This window comes from Equus asinus, chromosome 20 (assembly GCF_041296235.1).
Source record: "Equus asinus isolate D_3611 breed Donkey chromosome 20, EquAss-T2T_v2, whole genome shotgun sequence".
Taxonomy (NCBI): domain Eukaryota; kingdom Metazoa; phylum Chordata; class Mammalia; order Perissodactyla; family Equidae; genus Equus; species Equus asinus.
The window spans coordinates 85,998,744-86,023,684 of NC_091809.1; the positions used below are offsets into that span (position 1 = coordinate 85,998,744).

At 45.1% G+C, this 24,941-nt stretch overlaps 1 protein-coding gene across 7 annotated transcripts in view; it reads left to right on the forward strand.

The window, feature by feature from the left end:
• Window positions 1–24,941, forward strand: part of STIM1 (stromal interaction molecule 1) — a 172,247-nt gene continuing 147,306 nt past the window's right edge. For 4 of the 7 annotated variants that reach the window (XM_070490810.1, XM_014841953.3, XM_014841951.3 and 1 more), the window contains exon 1: window positions 12–795. In XM_070490810.1, the coding sequence (XP_070346911.1) occupies window positions 657–795 (139 nt within the window). In that variant the 5' untranslated portion in view covers window positions 12–656. Of the gene's footprint in view, window positions 796–24,941 lie in introns of all 7 variants that reach the window. The other 3 variants (XM_014841954.3, XM_070490809.1, XM_070490808.1) reach the window with 3 other exon arrangements.

Sequence of the window (24,941 nt, forward strand, 5' to 3'; positions counted from 1 at the left end):
GGGCCCGCCCCTCGCCGCCCGCCCGCCAGCCGGGGAGCCGCTGTCCCGGGCCTGGCCCGTGCGCGTCCGCCTGCTGAACCTGGGCACCGCCGGCCGTCTGGGCACGGGACCGGGCGGGGGCGCTGACCTCGGCCTAGGAGGCCTGGGATCCCGGAGCCGCCTGCGCCCGCCGGGGCCTGCGAGTCGCACGCCCTCCCCGAGCCTGTGCTGCTCGCCGCTCCTCGGCGGGGCGAGGCCAGGTGCCCCCCTCTTCCCCTGCCTTCTCTCCCTCCCCCACTCCCGTGCCCGCCGGAGATCCCGGCCGCCCGCCCCCTCCCGCAGGGGTGTAGCCGGCTGCGGAGCTGACAGCCGCCCCGCAGCCGCCCTGTCCAAACTCCCCGGAAGCGGCCCGAGCAGACGGGGCGCTCAGGCCGCCAGAGCTCCGGCGGACCCACTGTTGGCCCAGAGGCGACGTCCCTCCTCCCGCGCCCAAACTTGGAGCACTTGACCTTTGGCTGTCGGAGGAGGCAGGCCTGCGGGTGGCTGGACAGCTGCGGCGCCTCGAGGGCATCTTGCCTGCGGTTCCGGGACCGCCGGCTGCGCTCTCGGGCTCCCGACTTTGCCTCTGGGATCCCGAGGTGTCCACATCAGGCGCATGTTGACTGAGACCTGGAGTCATGGATGTGTGCGCCCGTCTTGCCCTGTGGCTCCTCTGGGGGCTCCTCCTGCATCACGGCCAGAGCCTCAGCCCTAGCCACAACGAGAAGGTGCCAGGAGCCGGCTCGGGGGCCACTTCTGAGGAGTCTACTGCAGCAGGTAAGGCCTTGCCACGGGCTGGACCGGGCTGGGGGCTTTGACTCAGAACTGAAGTGCCCGAGTGGGCAAGTTGAACCCCAGGTTTCTACCTGTGCCATTGATGGAGGACCCACACATGGCCCTGCCTGTTCCCAGTAGTCCAATGAGTTCTTTCTGTTCAGGAGCCGTGGCTAACGTCTCTGTCTCTCCTGAACAACTTTCTTCATGCCTCCTCAGGATATCTTTTGTTGGCAGTGGGAAGAGGTCTGCCTTCAGGGCCCCTTGGCTTTTCAGATCAGCAAGCCAAGACCCCTTCTCAGGACTACTTGTCTGAAAGAATGGCCTGGGCGGGTGATAAGTCTGTTCCTCTTGGCCAGTTGCAGCACTTGGCAGCATAGGGAAGCCTACTTGGGTTGGGCAGGGAAAGGCAGGGCTGGGCCAACTCTGTTGCCCTATGGCTTGGTGTTCAGGTGTGCCTTTGTGTTCCAAAAAGTGTGGGAACCCTAGTGCCTCCCTTCCCTTGGGTAGTCTGGTGTCTTTTAGCTGTGCCCATTTGAAATATCAAGGCAGTTCCTTAGATGGAATCCTATTTACCACTAGGGAGTTAAATGGCCTTTTCTTGACATAGGTTTAATATAATTTTGGGGACTACTTGTTGACTTATTCCGTTTCTTCTGACTGATGAGGGTTGGAATTCTATGATATTTTTGATCTGTCCTGGTTTTTCGTATGCACTTATGGAGACTTGACAGACACCAGGAACCCTGGTATTCTGTTGCAGAAGAAAAGAACACTTCTAAAATTCAGTGGTTTTACACAAGGCTCAGAAGGAATTCAGTTTTCTTTCCCCGTTTCTCTCACCCTGTCTCTATGATCTGCCCAAAGCTATGGGCTGCAGAGTGGGAGAGTTTATAGCTGGGTTCTTTCTGAGGGTAGGCAAGCTCAAGTGAGGGGACTGCTCAGTGGATACCCTTTGATACAAGAAGGAGATGGAAACAGGTCATGGTGGCTGGGAAGTTTCATGGATGGATCCAGAGGCTGGCTTTGGTGGTAGACCCTTTCTTGGGAAACTCCCTTTTAACTTCCTTGACTGGGCTGGGTGTGATTCCAGGTACTCCAAGGGGTGGGTTCCACATGAGGCCAGGGTGGCCCTATGCACAAGCATGGCACCCAGGCTGTTACTTTGAAGATAGTTCCTTCTTGTATATTAGTCGTGTTTCTCCGTTCGGTGTCTCCTAAGCCCCTGAAGCATAGCTCAAAGCTTGGTTCTTATTGGGCTGTGAAGGGAAAGACTAGTACACAGATGTAGGTCAAATGGGGAAGTACGACCTGAGGAGCATCTCTGCTGTCCCAATGGCGTCCCTGTTTGTCACTGAAAATAGTCCTTTTTTTGCACCCTAAAATATGAGCGTCTGACATAAAATGACTATTTTTTGGGAGGAGGAGCTGTTCTATATTTTAGACACAAGCTAAAGGGATGAAGTTTTGAATTTTAGGCATTAGCTAGCTATCAAGAAGATGTGTGTGTGCACGTGTGCCCGCGCCTCAGGTAAGAGGCATTCCAGCATCCCTCAGCACCACCCCATGACGTGATCTTAGGGAGACAGGCCTCCACACGACGTATTTCAGAGGCCTGGCTGTGCTGATTATACCACTTAGGCCTCTCTTTTGGTCTTTGATTCCTCTCATTTCAGAAATTAGTTTCTGGTGTCACAGTAATATTGAATCCCAACGAGGGAAGTCCCAGACAGAGACCCTAGGTACTGGGAATGGCTATGGTTTTTGGGAAACAGGGGGCCCCAGCACTTTTGTTCTGGTAAGTTGTCCCCTTGGGCCTGTCTGGGACTTTGTCTCTGACTAAGACAGGGACTCATTTTTTGCAAAGAGGTGGCTTGTGGACTGGGCTCTGCTAAACGATTTGGGGAGAAGCTTTCTATGCAGCCAGGAACTCCTATCGCCTTTCCAGTCCCTCTGTAGCCTCAGAATACAGGAGTTTTAATTGCCCTTAAAAGTGCCACTTTTCAGGGCTGGCCCAGTGGTGCAGCGGTTAAGTGGGCATGTTTTGTTTCAGTGGCCTGAGGTTTGCTGGTGCAGACATGGCGCTGCTCGGCACGCCGTGCTGTGGTAGGCGTCCCACATATAAAGTAGAGGAAGATGGGCACAATGTTAGCTCAGGGCCAGTCTTCCTCAGCAAAAAGAGGAGGATTGGCAGCAGTTAGCTCAGGGCTAGTCTTCCTCAAAAAAACCCCACAAAAACCTGCCACTTTTCTAAATCAGATTCAACATACCCAGTCAATTTGTATGTTCTCTACAGTTTAAATTTTATAATTACACAGCTTTTTTTTCCTGCAGAAGTCTCACAATAGCCCTATTAGAATGCGGGTCAGGTTGTGTTATCCCCCTTTTTATGGGTGAAGAAACTGGGTCCTGTGCTCAGTCTTACAGGCAGGTCTTCTGATACTTAAGTCAGACTTCCATCTTCTCCGGCTCTGCCCTGGTAAAGGAGCGCTAGGCAGGGCTGAGAGAATGTGACTTTCCTCCTGCTGAGTGAGTTAGGCAGGCCCTGCTGACTCTGTGGCTGACATCCAAGAAAAGGCCTATCTTTTTCTCTTCTGGAGAGTCTTCTGCAGGGGCCAATTGGATTTTTTCTCTTGTTGGATGTATATGCCTATCTTAAAGGGCTGCTTCTGCAGTGAAGGCAGGTGTTCTGCTAGGAGGCCCTCTCGTTGGGCAGTGGAGAGGCTGTTCCTGTCACCTCTGGCTCTTTGAGGCCTGCACACCCATCTGTGCTAGGTCACTTTCCCAGCAGAGGTCTGTACCTGACTCTACTTCTCTGGGGCCTGCATTTCTGAAGCTAGCCTGGAACTGATGCTTGGGACCTCCCATAGACTCTGGGCTCATTGCTTCCAGAAACTCGAAATATTTTCTGCAGAAGGTGTCTAAGGGGTCCCAGGTGAGTCTGGAGTTGTGACTGCTGGTTTTGGAGGTATTGAGGGCCTCTGATCTGGAACTGTAGTTTGACTCAAGATAGCCAGAACAGGGCCGTGGAGGATAGGCATCGAGATTGTTGGTGGGCTGCAGGCTGGCTTCTCAATCAACTCCTGATGGGAGTGGGAGGCCAGAGCCCTGCCTGCCTACCCAGCTAGTTGCTGCTGCCTCCAAGGCTATAAATGGCCTGGCCATCTTGGTGGCTATGCTAATTTTAGCTGAGGGTGGCTCCCGGAACCAGCCTGGGGTTAAGGGCAGGTGGGTGGGGCTTGGCTGAGGCTGATTTTGAGGACTGAGGAGAGGGTCACACTAATCCTGGGGCAGCTAAAGACATCATCTGCGTCTGCACCTCAGCTTTGATGATGACCCTTAACTAGGTTAATTTATTCAGCAAACATCAAACAGTGCCAGTTCATGTGCTATTTATTCAACAAATATTTGAGTGTCTGCTCTGGGCCAGGCACCATGTTTGGTGTTGAGAATTTAAGGATGAACAAAACAGACATGTTCTCTGCCCTCATGGAGTTTACAGTCTAGTGGGGAGATAGGAAATAAATGCATAAATAAATACAGTATCTTGTGGTAAGTGCCATGGAAGAAAACAAAACAGTGTTGTGATGGAGAATGGGAGGAGGACAGAAATCCGGCTAAAATAGGAACCCACTGCCTAGTAAGACATTAACAACATCAGTAACATCAACAATAATAGCAACTGACATTTTTTAGTACTTGCTCTGTGACAGGCACTATTCCAAACATTTTCTTCCATTTAATTCTTACATCCTACGTGCTAGGTATTAGCCCCATTTTATAGGTGAGGAAATGGAATCATAGACAGGTTAAGTAACTTGCCAAAGTTTATACAGATAGTAGGGAGCAGAGCCAGAATTTGAACCCACACGGTCTGACTCTTCTCCCTACCTCCACCTCAGCTACTAGGTTATACACTCTTTCAAAACTCTGTGATAAACGCCGTAGTAGATGTATTGTACATACAAACAAAAGGCTGTGGGAAGCCCAGAGGAGCAAGTGACTAACCCTGCCTGGGAGAGCTGGGGGAGGCTTTTCAGTTTCCCCCATAATTTTTCTCAGATCTTAGGGAGATAAAAAGTGGTTGCCTAATTCAAAAGTTAGGAGGTGGAAACATCAGTTAGTTCAACCCATTTATTTTTACATATGAGGAAACGTGTCCAGAGAGGCATCGAATAGAAGTTCCACAGTGGGTTATTGGTAGAACTAGACTGAGACATTTGAGTCAGGGACCCTGACTTAATTGGTTATTCAATCCACAAGTCCATAATGAGTGCTTACTGCTTGCTTTGCGCTATGGAAGGAACACAGGGCTACCAAAGAAGTCTAAGTCTGAGAGTGGGGTGGGGATATATATTTAGAGAATGTTAAGTACAGTATACACAGGCTTAATGAAGCACAAAACCAGGCAGTGTCGACAGTATAGGCTAAGGATTAAGAGGGCTCTGTGTGGATTAGGCTAGGCTGAAGTGGCTGGGGAGGGCTTCCTGGAAGGAGGGGTTGGGTGGAGGCAGAAGAGAACTAGAGAGTGGTCTGACTTGGGAAAGGATGGAGTAAAGGGGGTGTTATGGATGTCTGGGTCACCAGTGTGAGCATATGGGGTCTCACTGTTTGGCATGAACAATAACTGGCAGAGTTGCTTCATAGTTGGCCAGCTGCCTCGCATGAGGGCCCACAGATAGGAAGATTGTAGTCACATGTGATCTAGCAGCAGGTCTAATAACCCCTATAATTTCGAAGTGATGTTGAATGTAAATAATATTTTGAGATATCTGCAACAATGTAATGTGACATGAAAATGTCTGTAATTTCTATTGGTGGCAAAATCATAGGTACTGATAATAATATTGTGGTTGGTTGCCTACGGTATATAATTGAAGGAAATGCTAAATTTCAGTAAGAGAATGTTGAAAATAAAGATGTAATTTCTTTGCCATCTAAATTCACGGCCCCTTCTCTCTCCCCTCTGATTTCTACCCCTGGGCCCCTTAGGAATGTGGGGTCTTCATGTTAAGAATTCCTGTTCTCTGGCAAGGAAGGGATGGGGTCTTGTTGTGGGGAGTGGTTTCCTAGGTCTCCACAGGACTTGGGTTTGAACCCCAAGGGGCCCCTCGTTTCCTACTGGGTAGCTTTGAGATACATTGCTGAGTGACTTCACGGGTGTGCTGTGGTACGTTTCCCTTTGTGGGAAACGATTCTCCAGGAAACCCAGCAGCTCTGGCTGTCAGAGTTTTAGGGAGAGAGAAAGATACCAAACTGAGCGTCCAAAAGAGCTTTTTTTTTGTTTGTTACTGCTGATAAAGAAATATGAAATATTTCAGATATACAACAAAGTATAAAAATAATACACAGAATACCCATGTACCCACAGTACAGTTTAAGAAATAAAATAATAACAATACAGAGCTTTCTTTATTACCCCCAGGACACTTTGTATAAATTTGTAATGTAACACGTAGCACATTGTATATATGTTTGCTAAGCTCTTTGTGGAAGAAAGGAGGAGGAATTGTACTTTATTTATCTCTGTTTTTATTGTGCCCAGCCTAAAACCTCTGTTAAAGTTTGTTGGAAAAGCTGGAATCAGATTCTGTTTGAATGGATTGTGTTTTCTTTCTTCCTTTCAAACCATCTCATATGTCTTGGTACATATTCTGGACTTTTCCTCAATGCTTGGAAATGTTGCTCACCCAGGGTACTTTGTATTTTCATCCAAGCTCAGATCCATTTATCCCCTTTCAATCTATTGTTTTATTTTATCCTCAACTTTGAAAGTAGATAGGGCTGTTTTTATTATTATGACCATTTTAAAGATGAAGAATTTGTACCTGAGAAATTTGTGGGTTTGGTCACATAGCTAAAAAGTGGCAGAATCAGAACTATACTTCTTGGGATCTGTGTACCAAGCCCTTGCTGTTTTTATCAAACATGTTACCTATTGGCGTGTCCTCTCTGCTCCTGCACTCAGAGCCTCAGTGGTGTGGCGATAGCTGTGTTAACAAAGGTTGAATAGTCTGGTCACTCATCACAAAGTGCTGCTCTGGAGGATGGTGGAGTCTATAATCTTACCAACCATGCTCTGCTCTGGGAGTTATCTGTGTATGTGCCTGCCGTCCTTGATATCCCACACGCTCCTCAAGGGTTAGGATAGCAAGCTCCTAGCTCAAGGCTGGGCAAGGAGGATGCTTTATATACTCTCAAGTTTGTAGAACTGAACTGAAGGAGATTTATTGTCTGGTTCTGATTCTATTGTAGTTTACTAGGCACTTGGTTAGAAGTTGACAAATTTTCCTTGGAAAGGGTTAAGTTGAAGAAATAAGCTTTACTTACTTAGAAAGTTCACTGTTGTAGAATTTTTCATTCTTTGTCTTTATTAAACAAAACATCATCCAGATCAGTTTGGGTCCTGCAGTCTCTCTACATTTGGAAGAAGTTTGTCTTAAGATTTTTTTTTTTGAGGAAGATTAGCCCTGAGCTAACTACTGCCAATCCTCCTCTTTTTGCTGAGGAAGACTGGCCCTGAGCTAACATCGTGCCCATCTTCCTCTACTTTATATGTGGGACACCTACCACAGCATGGCTTGCCAAGCGGTGCCATGTCTGCACCCAGGATCCGAACTGGCCAAACCCCAGCCGCCGAAGCGGAACGTGCGCACTTAACCGCTGTGCTACGGGGCCGGCCCCTAAACTAGCTTTTTATCCTAGGTTCTAGTCCTGGCTCCCAACTCCTTCTTTGGTACCTTTAGGTTCTGGAGCCCATTGTGCATCCACTGACCTTGGAGCCTTTACTGTCCCAGCTTGGCTTCTGAGAGTTAGACTTATAGGTGGCATTGAATTGGGACTTACACATTGACAAATGAAAGACTTGCTCTGACCTTTGAGGCCATTGGTGTTAGGTGCCAGGACTTAACGTCCTAGTATGTCAGAGCTGGAAGGGCTTTTAAGGACCATCTCTCCCAAACTCCTCATTTTACATATGAGAGGAACAAACTTGCCCAAGGTCTTAGCCAGGGCTGGAATTTAATTTTGTCTGATTCTCATTCATATGCTGTTCCCATTCTGTTGTGGAGCCTTTCTACTCTAATGCAGCCAGTTTGGGTTGTTAGTGGGTCTGAGACCTAGACAGAGGAGAACGAGAAAGCAGTTCATAGTATTGTATTGTGTTCACAGAAATTGGGCTGGGCAGAATTGGAGGTATACAAAGTCAGTGTCAAATGCTGCTTCTGAGGAGTTTCCCGCCTAGCTAGAGAGCTTTTATATAAGACACAGAAAAAGAAGCCCCGTAATATCTGTGGCATATGGTGACTAATATCTGCGTTTGGAACCACTCCCTTGGCAACCTCAGTTCAGAGCAAGGAGAAATCTCTGTTCGTTAGGATGTACATAGTAGGTTTCCTAAAGGAAGTGGGTCAGAGCCTTGTACTGCATGTCTTATCATAGTTTGACTCAGCTGATTGCATTACATATGGATTTGGGGCCTCCACAGGCCGGGTAAGTGTATCTAAAGCCTTGTGGGGTTACTTGTGGCCACCTGGAAAGTGCCAAGGGGACGCTTTCTGGGCACTGAGAATTTGACAGAGCCTTGCCTGTGTTGGCACAACTTGCTAGGGCAGGCAAGACTTCAGTAGGGATGGCTATGGCCCTGTCATGTTTATCAGAGTGGAGCAGATTTATTTCATGTGAGAGACTGTGCAAAGAAAAACCTGAAGTGAGCCAACAGCACTGTACTTTTGTTTTCTGCTGAGGAGTTTGGACTGGAGATGGTGCGGGCTCTAAAATCCCTCTATGGGTGATAGTTTCCTTCCTGACCCTAGGGTTCTGGCCCCAGACTACTTTTCCTGCTTCATCTTACCCTGTTCCGCTCTCCACATGTTGGCCCAGCCAGGCTTTGTCCTAATCTGTAAAACACACCTTATACTGCTTCTCTTTTGCCTTTACTCATGTCAGTTTACTCTCCTCCCAGAATGTCCTCCCCTTGCCTCCTTTTTTCCTTCCTAACTTCTCAGTCCTCTGTGAAATGTTCCCTGACATTAATGCTGGCCGTGAGTTCCCTCTCATCTCTGGTCAAACTCTGGTAGCACTTGCTATCTGCAAAACTCTCTGTGCACTTCACACCCTGCTTATGCCTCTTAAAGCAAGAGACAGCCTGATATGCAAGAGCACTGGGCACTGGCTTGGGTCCTTACTGACAGTGTGACCCAAACTACAGTTCCCTCACTTCAAAAATATGGTTAAAAGAGAGTTAATTTATGGGGCTGGCCCCGTGGCCGAGTGGTTAAGTTCGCGCACTCCGCAGCAGGTGGCCCAGTGTTTCGTTAGTTAGAATCCTGGGCGCGGACATGGCACTGCTCATCAGACCACGCTGAGGCAGCGTCCCACATGCCACAACTAGAAGAACCCACAATGAAGAATACACAACTATGTACCGGGGGGCTTTGGGGAGAAAAAGGAAAAAATAAAATCTTTAAAAAAAAAAAAAAAGAGAGTTAATTTATATAGAAGGGTTGCGTAGATTTTAAAGCCTTTTTTTTGTTTTAGTTTTGTTTTGCATATTTTTCTCTCTCTTGAGGGCAAGAGCCATGTCTGTTTTCTTGACCATAGGACCTATCCTTAGTATCGATCACAGTACTGGTCAGAGAGGAGGTGCCCAGTAGATACTTGTTGAATAAACGAATGAATAACAGTGAGTTGATCCTTGCATTGAGTAGGCTTGGAGAGAGAGTACCAAGTAAATTGACATCAGTTCCTATGAAAAGTTTAGACGAGAGTGCTCTGAGATGAGGGGAAGAATTCACATGGTGGGTTTCTGAGGACTTCTGTGGGCACTGTGACTAGTACTTCATCCCTATTTATTGAGCACCTGCTGAACCTGTGCGGGGTGACAGTTATCAGTCACACTGGAGGGTCGTTTGGCCCTTGACCCTGGCTGGTAGTTTTTGTTTGCCACAGCAGTGGCTATGCTGAGCAGGTGGCTGCTGTAGGAGTGGAGCAAGGCTGTGCTCACGAAGGGCCAACAGGAGACCTGTGGGCAAGGCTTCCTCAGGTCCTTCCTGCTGCTCCCTGTCTTTGGTTCCAAGGCCCACATGGGTTTACCTCAGGTCAAACTTGAGGGAGCCAAGTGGACAGAATGAACTTTAACTGCTTTTCTTAGCCTGGCTTCTGGGATGGAGGAAGGAGCCTTCTTTCATGCTGGGCTTGTTGTGCAGGAGGGAGGTAGGATAGTTCAGAGAAGATCACTGGCTTTGTAAGTGTTATCTCTGATGCTGAGAACTCCCTGGGCCTCAGAGAAATCCAGCCTGAGCAGATATCAGACCAGCCTTCCTTCAAGGCATTGGGGAGGGCCTGGAGGGAGACTTAGCAGAGGCGGGGCAGGTGTGAGAGAGTCAGCTGTGCTGTCAGCATGGCTCAGCTAGGACACACCTGTCCCCTTCCTCTGTTAGCCACATTTACAGAGCTCCCGGCTGCCTTGTGTTGCGTTCTAACCTGGGAAATGACCAGAAATCTCACTGGCAGGCAGGCAGGCAGCCTTCCGAATCTCATATACCCCTAATTTTCTCCAGTGTGGTTCAGCAGCTCTGCTCCTGTTTGGCCTCTCTGTGTTATCTCAGGCCTCTCAGGAAGCTCTTAGAACTCTCATCACTACAGTGTATGTTAAAACAAATGTGTCCATGTTTGCCAAGTTCCCAGAGCCAGCATCTGAAATGTAGTGGTGGGGTGGCGGGGAGGGGGGAGATGGGTGCCCTTCAGGTATAGCACATACACAGGTTAGAAAGCAGTTTGTGTCTGTGTGTTTGTGCGTGTGTTGCTGGGTAGTCAAATTTGTGGAGGTTTTGAACTTTTGCCGACAAGAGCAAAGGTCACTGGAACTCACACTTCGTATCTCTGAAAAGGTAAGTATGTAATTAAGACAACTCAAATAACTTCAACGATAAGAATGATGATGGTAGCTACTACTTATTGAGCTCCTGTTATGTTCTAGGCACTGGGCTAGTGCTTTATATCTGTGTAACAGCCCTTAAAGATGGAGATTTTTCTCGTTTTTTAGATGGGGAAACTGTAACTGTCAGAATTTAAGTAATTTTTCCAAGGTGACTAAGCCAGGATTTGAATTTAGGTTTATGTAACACAAAGGCCAATGCTGTTTCTATTTTTGTTTAATAACTTGTAGGGAGGGAAAGAAACAGCTATATGAATTTAGGTAGAGATGTGCGTTTGGATTAAAAAGTGTACAGTTTATCAGATTGTTAGTGGCATTTGTTTGTTCTATCATTTTAAGTGGCCTGGAATTAGGGATTAGGATTTTGGGGAATTGGGGCGGGGATGAGAGGGTGTGTTCACTTATAAATTATGAATAGGAATATCACATTGATGAAGTGTATAGCTACAGAGTGGTGTGTATTCAGTTTGTATCTTCCAAAAATAGCATTATGGTTGAGTTCTTCTGGATATAAGCTTTGGTATAGGGTCTATATCTATGTAGTGTTCTTTGCCTCTTCAGTTAACATTTAACATGTATATTGTGTGTTGTATGACAGTCCCTGCCCAGTAGAAGGACTGAGTATAATAGACATATGCACCTATATTTTTCTTTCTCATAATAAGGGCTCCTGTTTATTGAGCATCTACTCTATACCAGGACTGGGTAGATACTTTCCCATATATGATCTTGTTTAATCCTCATAACAGATCTCCCATTTTAAGGCTTATTGTGCAAGTTAATCTAGATTCAGTGCCCTATGAATGATATCGGTGGTCCTATTGAAAAATGGGATCACCTTTGCCTGGAGAGATCAAGGAAGCTTTGTGGAGGAGGTAGCAGCTTAGTGGGTCTTCAGGTGCTTTAGGCAGAAATATAAAGTAGGTTGAGGGAAGCATTGCAGTCAGGAAATGTCATAAGTAGTGGCATGGAGTGGGAAAAAGTGGAGAGTCTTTAGGGGACGTTAGTTAGTCCAGGTGGCTGGGGAGTGGCATCTATGAAGGAGAGGACTATAAAATAAGGCAAAAAAGATTAATTGAGGAAAGATCATGGAGGGCCTCAAAGTCAGGCTAAAGAGTTTAGACTGTACTTTGTAGGCAATAAGTGGTCCTTACAGGTTTTGAGCAGGGAAGAGACATGACCTGAGGTTTACTTTAGGAAGATTAATCTCACAGCAGGCACAGTGCCTCGGCAGAGGTGAAGTTGGAGGCAGGGAGCCTAGATTGGAGACTACAATTGTTCATGAGCAGAGATCAGGGTCTACATTGTGGAGGCAGAATCAATAGGACTTAGAGTTTAAGTGTAGGGAGAGAAGGAAAGAGAAGAGTCAAAGGTACACCTATGTTTTGAGTGTGAGTAATGATGAACCTGGTGGTGCCATTAACAGAAAATATATGGCAGTCAGAAGGAGGGTCAGTGTTAGGGGGTGATGAGTGGAGGGGTAGTTGACTTTATCTGAAGTGCTGGGCAGGGGGCTACACTTCACAGTACTCCAGGAACCGAGGAATTCTCTTCTCTCTACACTTGTTTCACATCACTTCATTTTACAGATGAGTTTTCTGGTGCCCAAAGAAGTGAAACTATTCGCCCAAGGTCATACAGTAACTCCCAGGTGGAGTTCACGTCTGAGAATCCAAGTCTCTTGTTTGTTAGCTTTTAAGCTTCCTAACAAAGCTGGACCTTCATTGTACGAAAATCAGTCTTGCAGATAGAAAAACCTGGACTCAGCTCTAGGTTTTGCCATTTTCTATTTGTGAGGTCTTGAACAGGTTGCTTTTTCTGAGACTTAGTTTTCAAATTTGCAAAAACGGGAACATTAATCTCTCCCTTATGGAGGCAATGGAAGATAAGGGACTTTGTAAAACTCCTCAGTGCCATGTGAGGGTATTAGTCCAGGATCATGGCTGGATTGGAGCCAATATGTATAGTGAGTATTTTGGCCAAATAAGAGCAGACTTAAAACTCACAGTTTTTCGTGGAAGGTCTTCTTTCACTTTAGGCTGTCCTAGGCTACTCACGCACCTGCAGTTGGGCATTTGTGGTCTGGGAACATGCCAAGTTGTCCATAGTCACACATCTCCGAGTTTCTAGTGGAAAATGGAGTTGCTGAAGGAACACCAAGTGATCATACCCTATGAGCTGTTCTTGGCCTGAGAGAAGACGATTACTATCCCTTTCCCTCAAGGTCTTCTGCCAACTTTCAGCTGGCTCAAAGTCTGGGGGCAGAGTGATAGCTGAATTTAGGTATGCTTTGGAGGGAACCTCCTGCTAGACTAGGGTAAGCCCTGGCTTGGGACAGAGGTACTAGGGTGCAACTGCTGGCCAAAGCTAGTGCATGGAGGCCTCTTGTGGTCATCTCTTTGGTTTAGTACACATGTTCCTGAGTCCTTTTGAGAGGAGAAGTAGGCTGCTTGTATATTGTCAGGCTGCAGGTCTGTGGTTGTGTCAGCTTTCTGTCTTGGGAGTAGGCTTGAAACTGGCCATCTTGTCTGGTGTTTTGTCATACACCTTCTGAGATTGTGGAAGGGCATTGCAAGAATATTTTCTGATTAATAAAATAGCTAGTTACTGTTTTGTAGCTTCTGTCTGAAAACATTTTCTTTCCACTATTTCCCTTGAACCTTTTTTTCTTTTTCTTCCCTCTTCCGAGCTTGGCTGTCTTGAGTCTTCACAGTTTTCTTTCTTAAATATCTAGTTTATTAGTAAAGAACATGAGATTAGGAATTAGCTTGGGTTGTGATACCTCTTGACCTTTCTGGGCCTCACTTTCCCCATGCCACGTATTTTGGAAATAGCAGAACCTATCTCACAAGGTCGATGCCTGTAGATCTTATGAGAGAATATGACAAGTGTTTAATCTTATACAAATGTGAGTAGTTTATTATTATTAGTTTTCCTCCTCTGAATTTTCTGATCATCTATGCAGTTCCCTGGTTCATCCCCTCTCTTTACTACCCTGTGTCTCCTAGGTTCTCATTTTTCCTTATAACCTTGCTTTTTAACTCTTACTGACAACAGGAAAAGTGTGGTTACGCCTGGTACAGTTCCAAGGGAGAGGGACTGAGCTTTTGGGAAATGTAAACTTCGTTGGCTTTTGAGTGTCATATCTTGTCATTACCCCCTTGTGCTTCAATTTTCACATTTGCCTCCTGGTTTACCATGTAGCTCTATTCTTTTGAGTCTTGAGGTTATTTCTACTTTGGAGAATCCTCCTTTAAAGTACAGGCATTACTGGGTTGAGGTTACCCCTGAAGTGAGAATCAAAACTAGCCTTTGCTAGCTTTTCAGTGTGGATAAGGTTAGGGTACAGCCACTGGATATAGCCATTCAGGCCACAGTAGGATACTGGGGTGGGGGATGGAGCCTGGCAAGAGGGCGATTCTTAGTTTACTGATGCAGGAAGGGTATCTGGGCCTCAGGGCGTACTTGATGCTGCCTCTCTGTAGCCCACACCCAGCTGCTCTTCCTGACCTGAGTGTGTGCCTCTGCTCTCAGCCAGAAGTTAGAGCTTGGTGAGGCCTGATTCCCCTAAGAATTCCGTGATGAAAATTAGGGCACTTGAGCAGATCTAATTGGCTGAATTGTGTGAAGGGCAGAGGCTTTCCCTGGGGGCTCCTTTTAGTCTCCTGTGGTTATAGACTTTTAAGGTTGGACTAATTAAAATGTCGGTAGCTGGACTCAGTACTTTCCCTGCATTGGGTCCTGTTCTGGCCTCCCAGAGTACCAGAAGTTGGCACAGGGCTATCTTTCCTGAGGAGCTGAGCAGTGGGTTTCCACTTCCTCATCTAAGTAGATGCACGATGATGTGATATTTCTCCAGAATGGGCTGCTGCACATCTCATGATGGAGAGAGATGTAGGCTGAGACCTGGATCCTGATATGCCTAGATTTGCTACTCTTCAGGCTTCTGAGGTTCCCTTTCAGGTCGATTCTCTGTTCTATTAGCCGCCAAAAGGCTTTGCTCTGTTAGCTGGCAAGTAATTTCCATTGCCCCAAGATATCTTCCCTCATGTGTATTCCTGTTCTAACCAGAAAAAGGAGAAGGAAAAGATATTTATTAAGTCCCACCATGTGCCAGATCGGGGCTAGTGTTTTACTAAGCTGTCTTTTGAGGTATGCCCATATCTTTTCATGGGTGCCCATTTTACAGATGAGGAAATACTCATAGAAGGAAAATAATTTGCCTGATTGTCAATACAGCCTGTAAGCAACTGAGCCAGAATTCAAATCCAGGTCTCTCCCAAAGGCTCTGGTTACCTTCCTAAGGTAGCACAAATGATTTCATAGCCTTCCATTATTCTAAGCTGAGCTAATTTCCTATCTCCAGAAAGTCTTCTCCAAGTCCTACAGCCAGAATTATTTTTTGACCTGCCTTTCCAGAGCGCTGTGCCCCTCTCTCTAATCTGGCTGGTATTCGGTGAGGCATGGATCTGCCTCCCTCATTTGGCTACTCCCACTTGAGAGTGTGGTACTCAGGATGTGTTTGAATGAAGTTGTAGTGTTGGAATTTCAGGTGTCATGACAGACCGGTAAAGGGGAGGGTTTGGGACAGAATCTTGGCTAGCTTGGGTAGCCAGGCCCGGGTCTTCTTGATTTGCCCAGAGTGTGCTGTGTTATACTGGAGGCAGTAGGGCCTTCTAGGCAAGATGCTCTTTGGGTTCCCGACGAGCAGACATCTCTTCTTTTGGGTCATTTTCCTTGGCCTCTGGCTTTAGAGTTTGTTTCTGTCTTGTAGTCTCTTTGTGATTGATAGAGTTAGATGAATGCCACCTGGAGTAGAGCGGTGTGACAAAGCCCTCAGCCTGGCCTTGGTTGCTGGAATATACCTGTTGACTGCAGCTGCTTGGGTTATTTTTGCAAAGAGCATACTGAGTTATTAACGCTGCACTTGGGGCTTAAACTTTCTGCAACCTCTGCCTACTTGTGTGTGTCTCTTCACAGGATAAAGGCTTTCCTGAAGAAGGCAAGCATGTAAAAGCATTTTTATAAGTTATTTTTCTCACTGACTTGAGAAAAATTATAAAAATGTTTTCAGGGCCTGGCCCCATGGCTGAGTGGTTAAGTTTGCACGCTCTGCTTTGGCGGCCCAGGGTTTTGCTGGTTCAGACCCTGGGCGCCGACATGGCACCGCTCATCAAGCCATGCTGAGGTGGCATCCCACATGCCACAACTAGAAGGACTCACAACTAAAAATATACATCTGTGTCCTGGGGGGCTTTGAGGAGAAAAAGAAAAAAAAAACATAAAAAAAAAAAATTCAGGCCTTTTTCTATGCGTATACTGTGTATGTTTAGTGTTGAACATCAAAAGTTTGTTCCTTTGGGAATAAATCACGGTCCCAAATTAGAACATAGCAGTACAGTTAAAACATATTTAATAGGACAAGTAAAAAAATATTAATAATAATCAAAATAAATTCCACAATAGGATGAAACACAATGGTTTTTGTTTATTCCTTTTTTTTTTAAAGGTTGGCACCTGAGCTAACATCTGTCGCCAATCTTCTTTTTTTTTTTTACCCTTCTTCTTCTCCCCAAAGCCCCCCAGTATATGATTGTATATTCTAGTTGCAGGTCTTTCTGGTTGTGCTATGTGGGATGCCACCTCAGCATGGCCTGATGAGCAGTGCCATGTCCGCACCCAGGATCCGAACCGGCGAAACCCTGGGCCGCCGAAGCGGTGTGCGTGAACTTAACCACTCGGCCACAGGCTGGCCCCTGTTTATTCTGTTTTGAAACAATGGGAAATCTGAAATAGCTTAATGGGACAAAATGAACTAGATAGTGACACAATACCCTTTTGTTTTCTCTAGTATCGAGAATGGGTTATGAGATCTTAGGAGAAGGGGAGAAGAATGTGTCCTGGGACTAGGGAGAAGTGTGCTTTAGCTTGCTTTCACCACTCAATTGTGTCTAAGGATACAAGTAACTAGTAACTAAGGTTTCTGGGTGTCTGTTTCCCTGTTAGATGGGAATAATACCTACCTGGTTTAATTTTATGAGGATTAAATAGGATAATATATGTAAAGTGTTTTTTAAGCTCTGAAGTACTGTCATTGTCACACTCATTGGGTGACTGGAGCTAATTTGCTAGCACTGTAAGGAAGCTTTTGGTTTAAGATATAGCTTGACCTAGGTGGAAAGAAGGATGCAGAAGGATGAATTCACAGTAGAATGCTGTTTCGGCAGCACTGAGAGGAATTCCTCCGAGGTGAGAGAAAGGACCACATTCATTCCTTCAGTACGTGTTTGTTGAGTTCTATGTGGTGGAGGAGAAAGAGATACAGATATCTCCCTATTAAATGTGTGGTGTGTAAGTATGGAGGTGGCTTTGTTTAGGAACGAAGACTCCGTAAAGACGGGGGGTTTTGTCTGTCTTATATACTGCTGTATGTGTACCCAAGAGTAGTGCCTGGCACATAGTAGGCTCTTAAGAAATATTTGTTGAAAGCGAGGTTAAGTTTTGGAATCAGACAGACTAGGTTCCTATTTGGGCTCTGCCCTGTGGCCAGCCCCTTTCTTGAGCAAGTTCTTAATCTTTCTGATGCTCAGTTTCTTCGTTTATGAAATGAGACTAGGAGTAGCTATCATACAGGATTATTGGGAGGATTAAAAAAAATTAAAAGTTTGAAAACCTTTGTACAAGTCCTCAGAAGTGCTCAGTGAAAGATAGTTCCTTTTGTTTTCTCTTTCTGATCTGCTTTGGGGAGCCTAGCCACTGGCTTCACAGGTTTGATCTGACGATGTCTTCCTAATGTGTAAGATTAGAATTATTGGCATTATTTCCTCACAAAACGAACGCCGTGGGATTAAGCCAGGCTGTTGGAATGAATATGCTTTGCTTCTCTGCATTTCCATGGTCTTGGTGGGAACCTGGCTTTTGTCTTTCCAGGCAAGGTAATGTTTGCGCTGCAGGTTTGTCAGAGCTTGTCCCCAGAAAAAGCAGCTTCCACTGGCGAGTCTGGGCTCACCTGATTTGGATTAGGCTTTTATAGCCAGCCATCACCCTCCCCCCACCTCAATAATTGTTAATTATAGCTTTGAAAACGTGTACTCAGCTTGACTTCTGTTCCGGATCAGTTGTAAATTCCCACAGGACATGGAGCCGAGTGTGTTCGCTTGGGTTAATCAGGTATTTATGAGTTGACCTTTGCTAGTGAAAACCTAATTTTTCCCTCATGCCTGAGTGACTCTGGCAGGCTGAGGGCCTTGCTCTGGGAAATTCCCAGAACTGTTGGAAGTCGTGGCAGGTTTGCCTGCCCTTGTCCTGTGTGCAGAATGCCAGTGGGATCTATCTGCCCCTCAGCAAGGGTGCTCAGTGCCTCTCCCTGTTATCCTACAGTTGTAAGACACTGGAAATACCATTCTGCTTTCTTTTTAAAAAAATTTTTTTGGAGAAAGATTAGCCCTGAGCTAACATCTGCTGCCCATCCTCTTTTTGCTGAGAAAGACTGGCCCTGAGCTAACATCGGTGCCCATCTTCCTCTACTTTTTATATGTGGGACGCCTACCACAGCATGGCTTGCCAAGTGATGCCATGTCCTCATCCAGGATCCGAACCGGCGAACGCTGGGCTGCGGAAGCGGAACGTGTGCACTTAACCATTGCGCCACTGGGCTGGTCCTGTTCTCTTTCTTTTGTCAACATTTTAGACTTTGAAGCTTTCTCTTTTGGTTTAGTTTCTTGGGAGGATGAGTAAGCAGGGAGGAATTGTCTGGCTAACAGGTAGAAAGGCCTTCTTGCTTGCAAATTGAAGCTGTTTGGCAAGAAGTGGGTAAAGAACATGTTCCTGGATGGGGGTGGTCAGTCATTGGGTAAGTTCGAGGTAGTTTAGGGGTTAAATGAACCTGGTGCCTTCTGGAAGTAGAGTCAGTAAGTGTCCTGGCGATGTCCTCAGTGGCCTGCTTTGGGAGCTGAGCATTGCCACAAGGGAGATCTCAGAGATGGGCCCAGGAGACAGGAAAGGCAGGAGGGTTAAGGAAAGGAGACAGAGGGAAGAAAAGGGAACTTTGCTGAGCTGTAGCTTTATGTGAGGTGCTTTAGACCAATTATTTCTTTGAAGTTTATAGATGGTGAAGGTGAAGACCAGACAAGTTAAGTGACTTTCCCTAAGTCACAAAGCTAGTGAATGATAATGATAATAGTTATCATTTATTTATTGTATGTCGAGAAGGCACATACCAAGTTTTTTTTTAATGTGCTTAATCTAATTTAGTAATCACCACTATCCTATGAAAGATTATTTCTTCTGCATTGTAAATGAGGAAACTGGGAATTAGAGAGCTTTGGTTACTTGATGAAGGTCACTCATCTAGCAATGGCAGCACAGGGATTTGCATCCAGAATCCTGTGATTATAAAGCTTGTTCCTTGATGTCCATGTCAATGAAGATAGAAGAGCCAGGATTCAAACACAGATTGATGAGAGCAAGGTTCATGTCTTTATCCATCTCTCTACGCCTGCAACCTACGATAGTGCCTTCCACATTATTACTACTTAATAAATGTTTCCTGTGAAAGCCAACTCTGTGCTCCCCCATGGCTCCCTGTTGCCACCTGCATCCTCCCCAGCTCCTTGGTCTGACTGTCTTCTCTTCACACACTGGGCATACCCTACCTCCCCATTGTGGCCTCCCTGACTTCCCGACACCCAGCATCTGATCCAGCACTGTTACTCCCCTGCTTTTTTACCCCTCTTTTCCTGGCTGCATGCTTTTTGCTGCTGCTGTTGCTCTCCATCACCCTTCAATCCTGTCCGTTGTTTTCTGTGCAGTTTCTCTGACTAATTCCAGAGATTTCCCCTTTCCAGACTATAATCTTCTTAGTCTGTACCATATAATTTGGCACCTAATTATCTACTGTTTCACTTTCTAATTGTTTCGCGGACATTAATCTTTTCTCCAGCCAGCTGGTGGTAGTCATATCAAAATGACCCTCAGAGTAGTTTGTGCTTCCCGCTTTACAAGCACTCTCCTATTCAAGACCTATCTTTTTGCTCATCATACCCATAGCAAACCTGTGAGATCTGATGCGAGGGGATTGTTATTTCCATATTATAGCAGAGAAAACAAAGGCAAAGAATGCAGGCGACTTCCCAGGGTCGTATAACTAATTAGGGGTAGAACCGAGACTAGGTCTCAGGTCTGCTGATTTCTGGCTTAGTGTTTTGTCCGCCTTGCCTTCCACATTTGTGTTTCTCCCTGGCATTTCCCTTCCTGCCTTCAAGGGCCATCCAAGGCAGAACATCTACATTTGGGTTTTCAGGAGACTTTGGTGGTGACCCAGGGAATGGTGGAGTGGCCCAGATAGTGATCTCAGGTACTTCTCAGTGGTGTCAAGTGCTCTGGGTTGCTACTGTCTGAGAGAGATTCTGTCCCTGTGGTTACTAGGATTAATGTTAAACTGAGAAGCATTGGTTTATTTTAAGTGGCCAGAGTGTTCTCTCATGGATGTCCAGGAAATAGGGCAGAATGTGTGGCGCGGGACAGTTTTGTGTTGTGGCAATGGCATGAACTTTGGAAGCTGGCAGACCAGAGTTTAAAATCTAGCTTTGCCATTGTTTATTAGCTTTATGACCTTGGGTAAATCATTAATCTATAATGAGTCTTAGGGCTATTGTGAATATGTATTTAAGAGCTACATAATTGCCCTTAAAAAAAGGAGTAGTTTTTATTGTCAGTATTACTATAAGGCATGAGGAGCCTGAGGAGGGATGTGCCTTTGATCCTGCAGGTTACTCCTTGTGGCTTGAGTTCCAGGCATCAGTGATGATATGCTATATTGGAGCCTTTTGGCTGATACGGGCTGAGTTTGGATGCTGTGCCCAGTGTCTCTAGTCTCCAGGTCTCCAGTGCCTCCTGAAGGCAAGGAAAAGAGCTTGTAGATAGCTGGGGAATGGCTTCAGTGTCAAACTTTGGGGGTCAAATCCTTGCTTTTCTGAAAGACTTTGGCATTAGTATTTTTCCTTCTGAAAAGTCAAGAACCCAGTTGCTGAGAGATTTCAGTTATTTCTGAAACCAGATATTGCTCCAAAGCTGTTGTTAAATACTTCTCTATTCTTCTTGAACCCCTGCCCTTCCCCAAAAGAATATAGGCGAGATCAGACCATTGCGTGATGACTGTGTCTTTGGTTTCCTTGGTCACCCAGCCTCCAGCTCCCTTCTCAGAGATAGCACCATTGCAAACTGCTGCTTCAAGAGAGGTCATTCAGCTCTCTTCCCCCTATTCTGCATTCATGACCTGGTCTGTGCTGTAGAGGAAACAGAACAAATACACATGGACCCTATTCAAAAGGGAGCTTGCTTTCTCATTTGGGACCTTAGACTGCCTGACACAGGAAATGACTAAAGAATGAGAGCAAGGGAACATAACTCATTGCTAAAATGGCAGGTTTGGATGGCTGTGGGATGGGAGGGCAGGCTTCCTGGAAGGGCAAGAAGGAGCAGTTGTATGGGGAAACATTAGTGGCTTTTGAATTTTTCCTTCTAGAATATGGTGCCATGGGCCATTCATCTTTTTTTTTAATTGAGGTAAAATTCACATAACATAAAATTAACTGTTCACATGAAGAATTGAGTGGCACTTAGTACATTCATAGTGTTGTACAACCACTATCTCTGTCTAGTTCCAAACCATTTTTATTACCTCAAAGGAAATCCATTCCTGTTAAGCAATTGCTGCCATTTCCCCCTCTCCCTTTCCCCTTGCAGCCACCAATGTGCATTTTGTCTGTGTGGATTTACCTATTCTGGATATTTCATATGAACGGAATAAAAAAAATGTGACCTTTTGTGTCTGACTTCTTTCACTTAGTGTAATATTTTGGAGGTTTGTCCATGTTGTAGCATGTAGCACGTAGAATGAAGCAGTATTTGATTCCTTTTTATGGGTAGCTAATATCCCATTGTATGTATATACCACAGTGTGTTTATCTACTCCTCCGTTGATGGACATTTGGACTATTTTCATCTTTTGGCTATTGTCAGTTGTGCTGCTGTGAACATGTCTGTATATGTACTTGTTTGAGTACCTGTTTTCAATTCTTTTGGGTATATACTAGGAGTAGAATTGCTGGGTCATATGGTAATTCTATGTTTAAGTTTCTGAGGAACTGCAAAACTGTTTTCCATTGTGGCTGAACCATTTTATACTCCCATCAGCAGTGTACAAGGGGTCCAATTTCTCCACATTTTCACCAACATTTGTTATTTTCTGGTTTTTTGATTATAGCCATCCTAGTGGGTATCAAGTAGTATCTCATTATGGTTTTGATTTGCATTTCCCTGATGACTAATGATGTTGAGGATCTTTTCCTGTGCTTGTTGGCCATTTGTATATCATCTGTGGAGAAATGTCTATATAAGTCCTTTGTCCATTTTTAAATTGGGTTTTGTCCTTTTGTTGTTGAATTGTGTGATGGTTAATTTTATGTGTCAACTTGACTAGGCTAAGGGATGCCTAGATAGCTCCTAAAACATTATTTCTAGGTGTGTCTGTGAGGGTGTCTTTGGAAGAGATGAGCATTTGAATCAGTAGACTGAGTAGAGAAGACTGCCCTCGCCCATGCTGGCGGGCATCATCCAATCGTCTGAGGGCCTCAAAAGAACAAAAAGGGGAGGAAGGGCAAATCGTTCTTACTACTTGAGCTGAGACATCCATCTTCTCCTGCTCTCTTACTTTGGAGCTCCTGGTTCTTGGGCATTTGGACTCAAACTGGGACTTAACACCATCGCAGCCCCCGCATGCTCAGGCCTTTGGACTTGGTCTGAATTAGACCACCAGCTTTCCTGGTTCTTGAGCTCGCAGATGGCAGATCATGGGACTTTTTTGCCTCTGTAACTACATTAGCCAATTCCTATAATAAATCTCCTCTTGTATATTTACATCTACATTTATATATATATCCTATTGGTTCTGTTTCTCTGGAGAACCCTGACTAATACAAATTGTAAGAGTTCTTTATATGCTGCATTCTGGATACTAGACATTCATCTTTTTTAAAAACATAATTTTGAGACACACTTGCCTTGACTTAAAAATCACTCACTAGTCTTTAAATACACCTACATCTTTCATGTCTTTCAGCCTATCCTCATGTTTTTTCTTTGTCTAGAATATCCTTCTCTTCCTCTCTTATGGCTGAAATTATAATTGTTCTCCTATGTTCAGGTCAAATGTCATTTCCTCTGCGAAGCTCTCTTAATCTCTTTTTCCTCCTTTTTCCACTACTTAAGTGCTCCTTTCTATGAACATCTATAATGGTACACTTTTTTACTGTTTGCCTCAAAACACTAGTTTGTATTTCTAGAGTCAGGGATTATATTTTGATTCATTTCTGTCCTCATCATCTAGCATATTGCCTGGCATATAGTGGATGTTAATAAATGCTGAATGAAATGAACATAGACTGGAATTTTGAACGTAGACTGGAGGCTTACTTGGCAGAAGTGGTGTAGAGGGGATCAGTTGGGAGCTGCATTAGATTTATTTATTCATATAATAAACATTAAGGCCATACTGTGTGCCAGGAACTCTTCCAGGCCCTTGATGTGCAATAAACAGTAAGAATAATAGTCCCTATTGTCTTATATTCAAGTAGCAAGATAGGCAATAAACAAGTAGACGTAATATAATTTCAGGTAATAATAAATTCTAGAAAACAAAATAAAGCAAGACAAAGCCTTAAAGAGTGATGGGAGTATTGTTTTAGGCAGAGTGGTCAGGGAAAGCCTCTCATTGGATGGCTCTTTAAGTCAACTCACAAGGGTCTGGACCAAGAATCAGAAGACATGGGTTCTTGTTCTGTCTCTGTACCTTTGTGACTTAGCAAAATTTCTTAAATTTCAAGGTTAGAGTTTCTTTGTGTATAAAATGTGGGCAGGGATTCCTGCCCTGGGATTATGGGGAGTGTGGTAAAGATTCAGTGAGTTAACAGACATTGAAAGTGATTTGCTTTTTTTTTTTTTGGTGAGGAAGATTGGCCCTGAGCGAACATGCTTGCCAGTCTTCCTCTATTTTGCATGTGGGACACCACCACAGCATGGCATGATGAGTGGTGTGTAGGTCCACGCCTGGGATCTGAACCCACAAACTCCAGGCCACTGAAGTGGAGCCTGTGAACCCAACCACTATGCCCCTGGGCCTGCCCCTGAAAGTGCTTTCTTAAATGATGAGCAGCATGATGCTTGACTCTCTCTTTCCTACGTCAAGAGGATGAGTGAGCAGTGTGGGAGCCAGCCAGATGTTTTCACCACCTTGAAGGCCAAAGGAACTGGCTTATACGTACTGGAAACTGTCATGCCACCTTGCCTGGAGCAATGATTGATGCAGCCTGATTCAGGGGTTCAGAGTGAAACCCATGCTCCAAGTGGGCTGCATGTAAACTGGCAAAAGAGAATAGCCTAGGGAACTTGGAGTGTGTTTTGCTCAGCCCTCAGGAGGAAGAATGTGGAGATCATTCTCCTGCACTCTCTCTCACAGTTTGACCTTATTTCTTGCTATATCTGAATCTAACATAAGGGAATAAGAATAATCAGCAGTCCTCTGGAGACATTTAGATTGAACCAGCTTGCTTTGAGTTCTGCTTTTTGCTGCACTGTGGGCCATAGAAAAGACTAAAGCATGGTCTCTGTTCTTGTCTTTTGGGAACTTACAAATCAAATAATTCCTTAACTAGTTAGAGAGCAGCTAAATATAAAATATAAAAGGAGAGAATAGTATGGACTGGAGTAATCCAAGAAGACTTTCTGAAGGAGATGGTGCATAAGTCCGCCCTGAGTACAGAATGAATGGATTTAGATTAGTGGTTCTTTTTCATACTTCCTTTACGAAGTCTTTTCTCTTTTGCAGCATCCTATTGTGACTTCTACTCTTTTGAAATCCCTTAGCTCTTTATCTTGACCTCATTTGTGGCCATTAGCACATTTTGCTTTTGTTACAATCATTTGTGTGTAGGTTAGTGGTTAAGAAGACAAATTTTGGAGTCAGACTTTGTGGGTTTAAATCATCGTTCTATTTTCTAGCTGTGTGACCTTAGGCAAGTTATTTGACTCCTAAAAGCCTTGATTTTCCCATCCATAAAATGAGAATGGTACTTACATAGAATTGTTATGATAATTAAAAGAGATAATCCCTATAAAGGTCTTGGTGCAGTGTCTGGCCCCTTGTAAAGACCCA